The 10784-nt window shown below is 29.8% G+C and overlaps 1 protein-coding gene across 1 annotated transcript; it reads right to left on the bottom strand.

Moving 5' to 3' along the window:
- Window positions 1-3442: 3442 nt before the first annotated feature.
- On the bottom strand, window positions 3443-4189 carry LOC139890134 (uncharacterized). Its single transcript, XM_071873032.1, has 2 exons — window positions 4054-4189; window positions 3443-3882 (listed from the first exon to the last, which is right to left on the bottom strand). The coding sequence occupies exons 1-2, from the start codon at window positions 4187-4189 to the stop codon at window positions 3443-3445; spliced, it is 576 nt and encodes a 191-aa protein (XP_071729133.1).
- Between the last annotated feature and the right edge of the window lie 6595 nt (window positions 4190-10784).

Genomic DNA, 10784 nt, shown 5'->3' on the forward strand with positions numbered 1-10784 from the left:
CGAATTATCACATATTTTTTTCTTCAGTAATAAAAATTTATATTTAAATTATAATTATAATTTTAAATTTAAGTTTAATAATAATAAGGTATATTCGAGGGTGTTTTAATTCGGGTTTTAAACCACTTTAAGCTAAGGAAATATTGGGTATTGTTCGGGGTATTGTTCTTGAATCCAAGGCCAACCATACAGTCGTCTACCATCATTACGTCTACGAAATTTGCCTACAATATTGAGTCTCAATATTGAACTGTGAGTTATAGTCTCCCTTTTTAAATACTTTAAATATTTTTGGGCTGAGAATACATGCAATTTATTTTAAACGCAATAAGACACAAGTACATACTAAATTCTACACTGAGTTAAACCGAAAATCCCTTAGCTTTGGTAACTAGTAGCTGCGAGTACATAGGATATGGACTGGTAGACGCGAATAATTGTATATGGATCCATAGGGCTTGACATCCCCGTCCGAGCTAGAGCGCTAGCCTTTTAACGGACGTATGTTATTTGAGTTTAAGACACGTTGGTTTGCGTGTATTAAAACGAATGGGGTAATTATCACTATAGCGTTAAGTTTAGTTACCAAGGTGCTCTGTTACGTAGAATCTATTGATAAACTTCTGATGAAATCTTGTGGTCTATCTTTATATATGTTTATGACTCGAGCAATTAAACCTATAACTCACCAACATTCGTGTTGACTTTTTAGCATGTTTTATTCTCAGGTCCTTAGAATGCTTCCGCTGTGATGTGCTTGTTGCCTGCATGGAGTCTCTCATGCTTTGTACAAAGTTTATTGCATTCAAAATAAAACTGCATTGTGTAATAAATAATTGGACTGTGATGTCAACCTGTAAATTAAAGACTTATGTATTTCGGGGTTTTGCTTATACCTAAGCACTCGCCCACATGTTTATAACTTTCTATGTTTAGAAAGTCACTTATTTTAATGAATGTAATATTTTATCAAAATGTATCATATAGAGGTCAAAACCTCACTGTGGAATCAATGATTAACGTGCCGCGTCAATAGCGATTTTGACGGGTCGTTACATTATTATTATTATTTACGTATTATTATTATTCACTAAAAATAAAAATATACATCAAAATACTCGAATTTGTACCAGTACTGTTTGTCACATCGAATATAACTTACGCATATCGTGTATACATCACACAAAACACGTACATTCAAAACTATACGCGGAACGCGTATACACGTACGCAAAACGCATACGTATAATTTCAGCACTGTTCCGAATTTTATTTATTTTCTAAAGTTTAAATTAAATATTTTATTATTATATTAATTAATTTATAATTAGTATTAATTATTATAAGTTCCCTTAATACATGTTTTAATCTTACTAAAATTTATTATTCAGTTAATTTGAATAAATTTGTACTATATTTTATCGCTCAAAACAAAATTGTAATCATATAATTTTATTATAAGTTTTTATTTTTATTAATTATAATTTAGTAATAAACTTGTTTTATCACAATTTGTATAGTTTCAATTAATTCACTTTTAAGTTAATAATTATAAATCATGAAATCTTGTAATTTTAATTAATAAGTAGTTCAATTAAATATAAGAATAAGTTATATTTTATTATTATGTTATGCTAAATATAAATTCCTAATCCAAAACCCCCTTTAAATAAGTTTAACTTCAAAGACTATTAAAAACCATTAAACACTGTCTCCCTGTGGAACGAACCGGATTTACCAACAAACTGAACTACGCGAATAGGACTAGTTGCCTATATATGTGTGAAATCAACCTAAATTCATTAAAATACCATATATACAATAAATCAATTCGTGTAACAAAACAACTCAAATCCGTTCATAAATAAAGGTACTGTTTCAACCCATCACCAATCATGTTGGGCTATGTCGCCCTTTCACTTACGTGAATTAGAGTATCAGATAGTTATTTGTTGTTTGACATTTATACATTTCTTGTTATCTTAATCATAATCATAATCTTGCTTACATCATAATCCTGCTTACATTTACTAGTGGTATTTTCATCTATATTGATAAAGTTATATAAGTGTTGCAATAATTTTAATGTAGATATTTTCATCTACATTAATAAAGTTATATAAGTGTTGCAACAATTTTAATAAAGTAAACTGCAAATAGTAGTAAAGTTGTTTTTTGAAGCAGCTAATATGGTTAACTATCTAACAGGTCTTAGGTCTAAAAATATCTAGTATGTTGGATTGTTTGTTGAACTTGTATGTGTATGTATGTAATATAGTCGAAATATTTAGTGTTTTTTAACGATGTCCGTTTCACGTATAGTTAGTCGCGTTGTGTTCGTAAAATTATTTCGAGTTAAAAGGTTGTCTCGAAAAAATTTAACTCGCACCGATCGAGAATATAGGGCCCGTTATCTAGTGTTTTTTTAACGATGTCCGTTTCGTGTATAGTTAGTCCCGTTGGGTTTGCCTGATTTTTTCGAGTTGAACGGTGGTCTCGGAAAAATTTAACTCGCACCGAGCGAGAAGATATGACCCGTTAAAAATTCGGGTGAAATTAGTTTCTTTTATTTTAATAAAATTATATATTTACGCTTTCTATCCCTAAAAAAGCGTAAACTTGAGAGGCCGTTTTGTAAATTGAGCTAAACTTGAGGGACCGTTTGTATTGTGAACGAAAACTCAAAACGACATTTCTGTAAAACTGAAGCTACGAATTTTTTTGGGACTTTTAGTATATAGGTGTAATAATAATAATATAATAATAATAATAATAATAATAATAATAATAATAATAATAATAATAATAATAATAATAATAATAATAATAATAATAATAAACTAAATAATAAAATTAATAAGTTAGTAAAAAAATGAAAAAATAAAATGAAATATGGGACATATTGTCCTATCAAACAACCATCATGACATACCATTACAAACTCTATCACACCACCACGATATCACACTTTCCACATCAGCACGATACCTCACAAAAACATCCTATCACCCTTTGAAGTTGTAGAGAAGTAGAGGAGGTGTAATATGTTGAGAAATGAGTGTAGTATATATAGCGGTAAATGTAGCCGTTTAAAATTATAACCGTTCGAACGAATATAGCCGTTCGAACGAATATAGCCGTTCGAGTTAATGTATCAATTTGAATAAACAATGTAACACATAAAATTAAACAATTACAATTTATTCAAATTCCTAAAAAAGAAAAATTAAAAATTAAACGATTACAATTTATTCACATTCCTAAAAAAGAAAAAATAAACGATTATAATTTATTTAAATTTCTAGAAAAGAAAAATTACAACTTCGAAAAGTTAAGCACTCAAACTTCAAAATTTTGGTGGAAGACCCCAAATGTGTTCAGTAAGATCTTGTTGAAGTTGGTTATGAACGTCCCTATCTCGTACTCTGTATTTCTTTTTCCCTTATTTCACGACAAAGTTTGGATTAGCTTCATCAGTCCTGAGTGATTCTTCATCGAGCCATGTAATTGTGTAGCCATTATCCTCGACTATCATGTTGTGCAAAAGCACACAAAAATACAATATTCTTCTCAACTTGTTAACACTGTGTGGTCGTCCAGCCATTTGTAAAATATGGTATCTACCCTGAAAAATGCTGAACGTTCTCTCGGCATCCTTACGTGCACTTTCTTGAAATTGTTTAAATTTTTCACGTGGCTCATCCGTTGAGGTCGAATACGCCTTGATTAACGTTGCCCAATCTAGGTAAATACTGTCCGCCAAATAATAACCATCTGTGTACTCATTTCCATTTACATTAAATGAAGCAAATGGTGCAGTTCCATTCTTGATGTCATCAAACAACGAAGATTGATTCAAAACATTAAAATCGTTGTTCGCACCTGCAGCACCGAAGAATGCTAGTCAAATCCACGTATCATATGAAGCAACTGCTTCAAGAACGATGGTCGGGTGACCTTGATGACCACTAGTATATTGCCATTTCCAGGCAACTAGACAATTCTTCCATTATTAATGCATGCAGTGAATGATTCCAAGCATTCACTTAAAACCATGCATTTCTTCATTAGCGCTATACAAACGAGCTATATCGCTACTCGTTGGTTTCCTCAAATATTCATTAACATACAGTTCCAAAATACATTTACAAAAGCTGTTAAGACAGGTAATTGATATACCTTCGGCCATTTGCTACTCGTTGGTTTCCTCAAATATTCATTAACATACAGCTCCAAAATACATTTACAAAAGCTATTAAGACAGATAATTGATATACCTTCGGCCATTTGTAAGTATTCAACAAACATGTCCGCTATTGAATCATAAGCCAATTGACGCAACGCGAGTGTACATTTTTGTATCGTAGTGAAACCTTGTCGACTAAGGGCATCATTTTTTTGTTTAAAAATTTCAAAATGCCTTGGTAGAGGTTCTACATCGTAATTGCTTATATCATTGGCGATACGCAAAAATAATGCTTTACTCATTCTAATATGTCTCGTGAAATTTTTTTCAGGATACTTTGGATGCTTTTGAAAGTAGTGCTTGTGTAGAGTTTAGGCTGCAAGTTCACGATCTCTATGAATGTAAATTCTAGACCGTTGAGCTCGTTCGGTGTTTGTAGCCTCTTCAACATCTAATTCTTTGGCGTATGCTAGTAAAAGATCCAATTCGTATTCGTCATTCGAGTCCCAAATATCAAAAAGTTCAAACAAAGATTTTGCCGTTGAATTTTTTTTATTAAGAATTATAGAATTAATAAGACAAAGATAGGTAAAGGGTATTCACCCGGTGAATTATATTAAAATTTAAAATATATATACAAAGAGTACAAAAGACAAAGATAGGCAAAACACCTAAACGCCAACAAACCAAACGGTCGATGCAGAAAAACAAACCAAAGGGCACAACGACCCCAACAACCAAAGCCCTAAAAAAAAGAACTAAAACATAAAAATTACGGGACTCTCCACCTATCTTTCAAGAGCCTCACTTGCACTGATCACAAACTTTAGAATATCAACTAGTTTTATTAGCCCGTGCGTTGCACGGAAACGTAAAAATTAAAAAAAATATCAATTATAAGAAACAATCATTTTATGAGCTCATGATTTGAGCATATGTTATGTATTCTTGGATTGATCAAAATTTTATGAGTCCGTGTGTTGCACTGAAACATAAAAACTAACGCAATTATCAATTATAAGAAAATATTATTTTATGAGCCTGTGATTTGAGGATATGCTTTATATTCTTGCGATCAATCTTGATCTATGAAAGGAGAAGTAATAGGTTTGATGGGAATATTGTATAACATAGATAAAAGTCATAAAACAACAAATTTAGCAAAATATGACGAGATTTGTTAATTTTTGTATTGTTAGTAATACAATTATTTTCATAATAAAATAAGATTGTTCAAACACACTCTAAAGTACAAATTTTTTACCTTTCATAATCTATGTTAAAAGGGGAGCAACAATTTAAATAAATCGGTGGATATGAACAATACATTATATTGAATAAAATCGTGATATTGACATGTGATTATATTGTAATACATTAAAAATATTAAATATATGTAACTAAATTACTCGATATAAATTCATATTAACAGATCAGATGTTTATGATATTCATGTCTTTACCACATTGTCTCATTTAAATATTATAGTGATTAGCATAGTATTTTCTAATCAACTATATAGTTACGGAGTATAATTTAAGGTATTTTTAAGTATTAGGTTTTTAGCCCGTGCGATGCACGGCCGTTGAAAAATCAACGGAAATTATTAGCTATGATAAATTGCATTTATTATATCAATAAGCCCGTGTGATGCACGATCGGTAAAAATGGGTAAACAGCTTTTACTTTAAAATAATAATGTTATTTAAGTTAAAGAGTGTAAGTACAAATTGAAATAAACTGAATAAGTAGCAAAATAAACATACAAAATATTTGTTTCACTGTTTCACTAAGTATTGATAAGACTTAATATCCTATATGGATTTTTTTTTCTTCTCGAAAACAATGCTTTAACTGGATTATTCGGTCAACACGATAATTGTTTACCCGTGACTTAATTTCTAAGCTAAATTGACGCCATAGATTATTCCAACATCTCAACATTTGATATTGTCCTATACTGCAAATATATAACTCCGTCCCATATTAATAGTCTACCTTTCCTTTTTCGTCCGTTCCAAATTAATAGTCCACTTCCATAAATGAAAAAGAATAATTGGTCAAAGTACTTATATACCCTTGCTTTATTTAATTAAGAAAAAATTATAGTTAAAAAGTAATGGGTAAAACTGGAAAGCAGAGAAAAAGTAGACAAAAAATACATGTGACAGTCACTTTTTCTTAAACTATGTGTTTTTTGTCGGTCGACTGTTAAATTGGGACGGAGAGAGTATTCAATAAAGCATGTTCTTCTTTCTTCATATATCATCCATCATCTATCTATATTAATATTATTTTTTTACCAATTTTGAACTTGAAAAATATATATAATAACTTGGATCATCCACCAACAAAGCAAAATAAATGAAAAAGAAGATTGATATACCTACATAAAACTTTATAATCACCCAATATACATATTTAACTAATTTTAACTAAAACCAATTATGAGATCTTAATAAAGTCAAATATAAGTAGATAGAATTTTGTTCCTTAAGACACGATTTAACCCCGTGTAAATTATTACAATAATATTACAATCTTAGATTCGTGGAAGGACATTCGATGTAATTTAATAGAAATATTGTAATTATAATTTAATAGATCAATATGATTTAATATTAATTGTAACTAAAACGGTTTAATAGAATTAACTTAATTGTGATTATAATAATAACTTATGATTATAATTATTAAATTTAATTATTAATTATTACTTATTACTTATTAATATTAAATGATTGTCATAATGCAAGTTTTAGTGTTTATATAAATATAAAAGGGTTGTGATGTGATAAATCTCACGGAGTATTTTAATTATATTATTGAAAATTTAATGGTGATGTAGATGTAGATAATTACTAATTTAATCTCACGGGGTTATTTTAGGAAATAATTATTATTTAATTCACTTTAATTGAAAAATTGACACGTGTGCAAATTTAAAACAGGTTAATTAACAAATTGACACGTATGATTATTGGCACACGCTTTATAATAATGTATAGATAATTTACTTCGTATTGTTTCATTACGTTTTACACTTACCGTGAAACATAAACAAAATTATTATACGGACAAATTGTAAACAGTATAGATCCTAATTATTTTAGTATAATAAAATATTTATTTGTAGCATGGGAATCCTTTTTTGTACCGTGTATTTTGTTTTTACTTTGTACATTTATTAAAACAAAACGTCATTTATGTTAAAAACATAAAATTTGGCCTTCAATCCGCCACTGTGCATTGCGAGTTGGATCACTCGAGTTCTAAACCTAAAAATATACTCCGTATTTCATAAAGTATGCATGATATTATATTATATTGGATTGGATGTCAAGATGATGTTACATTACATGGGATGGAATTAAAGAAATGGGATAATAAGGATTTGTAATTTGTATTGTTTTTATTTAGATAATTTAAATTTATTTAATCCACAAGTCCACAAGACTAGTTACAACAATGTGTTAAGTTTGAGACGGTACACGTGTTTCGGTGGCGACAACCCCTTTATTTTCCGTCTTATCTCCATCTTTTCTAATACTTCATCTTTTTGTTATTTCTTTTATCCTAATTTCTATTTCTATTTCTATACATATTCATATTTGGTTCTCTATTTCTATTATGTATTTATTTATTTATCGTATATACACACTTCACTTTCTTTTCTGCATTTTTTATAATAATAATAATAATAATAATAATAATAATAATAATAATAATAATAATAATAATAATAATAATAATTGTTAGTAATTATTATTAGGAAAACGCTAATGAGAGTTTTCATTAAAAAACTCTTAAATGCAAAAATAGTTGTACATTTGTAAGTTAGTGAGTAGTTTTTTTACATAAAAATAAGTGGTTATTTGAATTATACAATCAAAACATACATGTAAAATTCCTTAATAACAACCATTAAGGTTGTCATCAACATTTTCCTTATTATTATTAGAAAAAGATTGGAGGAATATTTCTCTTCCCTCTTTCATCAGGGGAAGACCCGGCCTTCACGATGAAACTGATGACTCAGTTTTAGGACATTACCAGAACTACAGTTTATATAGGAGGATCATTCATGGGGAAGTAAGGTTGGCACTACGAAAGATAAGGAGAAATAAAGCAGTAGGACTTGATCAGATTTCCATTGACGCGTGGCGGTGTCTTGGCGATGATAACGTTAGGTGGTTGACATGTCTTTTCAACAAGACGATTAGAAGCTCTAGAATGCTAACAGAATGCAGACTCAACCAACAACCATTTACAAGAACAAGGGGGATGCCCAAATTTGCGGTAACTACAGATGTATTAAATTACTTAGTCATACTTTGAAGCTCTTGGATAGAGTGATCGAGACGAGACTTCCGCCAATTAGATCATGGTGTGTGTTACATAAAGGTCAAGCCTTGGTCTTCGCCTATACATAAGGCACCTGGACCTCAATTATGAGGACACGTGGAATCTATCAAAGTTTACACACTTTCTCTCTCTAAGAAAGTGATTCTCTCTAGAAACTAATCAAAATAGTTAAACCAAACTCAAATCTTATTTGAATCATATAGTCATCGTTAATGGAGAACCACTTTTGTTAAGCCGTTAACCATCAAGGTTGTTAAGTGCACTCGTAAGTTTACCATGTTCGAAATACGTGCGATCATTTTGCGCCATTCGTTTTTGAACTTTTAAAAAAGCAGAAGATACAACGGAAAAAGGAGTATTCACAGCAAGTTCTAGATTAATTCATAGCAAGTTTCGGATTAGAGATTAATGTTGACAAGTCAAGAAATGATAAGGGCAAGAGTGTAAATCAATAATATTAAGATAAAATACAAATGGAATATAATGACGAAGAGATAATCACTTAGCTTAGCAAAAGCATTAAGTAAACAAAATTATCTCCAGGACAACCACAATGTTTATATTTTCAAACTTCACAAAATAAGGACAGAGTGTAACATTCAATGAGTTCATTATGGAAATTGAGCAAGGAAGAGAAATCACAAAAGATCTAGCATTATACTTGTTGGAGCGAATTGGAATAAAAGTAAGAGATGAACGGAAAGAAAAAGAAAAGGGAAATTTGTTGAAACAAGTGCTAGTGCAAAAGGTAAAACTGCTAGCGTCTTCATGGATGATGACATGGGAATAACCCACCTTTTATCGTTAATTTTCCGTTAAAATATTTAACGACCGTTACTATTTACGTTTAATTACATTTAATGCCTACGTATTATTTTATTAATTTTCTGGCATTCGTAAATGATAATTAGTGTTATTAATTATAATTATATATACTTAATATAATATGTGTTAAACTGTGTACGTATTAAATGTATATTTAAATTTAACGGTTAGCGGTTAAACGTTAAGGTTAGGAATTAGGCCACAAGAGTTAGTGCACTTTTGAAATATTAAAAAGTTTGGTGTCCCCTCCTCCATGTGAAAGCCGATCGGCCCTATGGGCCCAAACCTCAAGCCCACTAAATTATTTTGCTAAGTATCTAAACCTTTTTAATCCAAACGTAGCTCATTTATCTCTTTTTCCCCAAGTTTTGAGCACTTTTCCCCCCCTCTTGTGATATTTGACCGAACACCACCATCACCATCAAACCTTCATCAATTTTTGAACTTTACAATGAATTAGTGATCTATACGCGTTAGAGATTAAAAGCTCGCACCCAATATACTCTGTTTTTCATTCTTTTTGCGTTTTCATCAAATAAAGTAAGAAAAAAATATTTCAAACTTTAACTTTTAATTTTTTTTATTTTTAATGATATTATGAGTCACAATCACTCATAGGTTAATTATATGAATGCTTTATGCGTAAAAGTATTGTTTTGATTAACGTTGTGGAAGATCTTTAAAACCCGAATCCGTAACCAATCCAAAAGGGTCTAAAAATTTAATTTTTATTTTATGGAGATTTAAGATTTGTATTTTACTCGTCGAGTAGATACTTTTTCATGTATCACATATAAGTTTCCGACGTATAGTTTTTAATATATGTTTAAAATAAAACTGAAATGTTATGTAGTGTTTAAATTCGATATTTGCTCACCAAATCTGTGACTTTAGAAAATCGGTAAGGTATTACATTCTAAATTTTTGTCTGATTATAAAGGACATATAATTCAAGATTTTCTCATTGGTGTAAACGTGTTTTGAATTTTAAAAGTAAGTTATGCTCGTTACAAATACGTATTTCTGAATTGGTGTCAAACAGGAAGGTCAGACTCGTTGGAATAAACTGTACTAATTAGCTAAACCAATTTCTTTAATCTTTTACAGATGATAAATTAGTTTGTTTGATAAATTATCCAATTGGAATAAAAGTTTTTTGAATTTTTATGAATTAGTTATGTTATGCGTGTTGAAACTGCTGCTGAGTAAATAGACTATAACTCTTTCTCTAAAAATAACTAGATAGTGTGGTTGTGTTATAATATTATATATGCATAGCAAAATTCAAAAGTGGATGACAGTTTTCATATATTACTATAGCTATAAAGACTTTGTTGAATACTGCCATCTTCCCACCAAACAAGTTGCCTACATAATATTACAATTTAGCCATCATGTATTACTATAA

The sequence above is a fragment of the Rutidosis leptorrhynchoides genome, chromosome 2 (assembly GCF_046630445.1).
Source record: "Rutidosis leptorrhynchoides isolate AG116_Rl617_1_P2 chromosome 2, CSIRO_AGI_Rlap_v1, whole genome shotgun sequence".
In the NCBI taxonomy this organism is placed as follows: domain Eukaryota; kingdom Viridiplantae; phylum Streptophyta; class Magnoliopsida; order Asterales; family Asteraceae; genus Rutidosis; species Rutidosis leptorrhynchoides.

Bases quoted from the DNA above. Each gene is read 5' to 3' on its own strand.
- LOC139890134 (XM_071873032.1), bottom strand. From the start codon at position 4,189: ATGGCCGAAGGTATATCAATTACCTGTCTTAACAGCTTTTGTAAATGT. The intron at 3,883-4,053 runs GTTTTAAGTGAA...TCGGTGCTGCAG, and splicing joins CGCTAATGAAGAAATGCATG to GTGCGAACAACGATTTTAAT.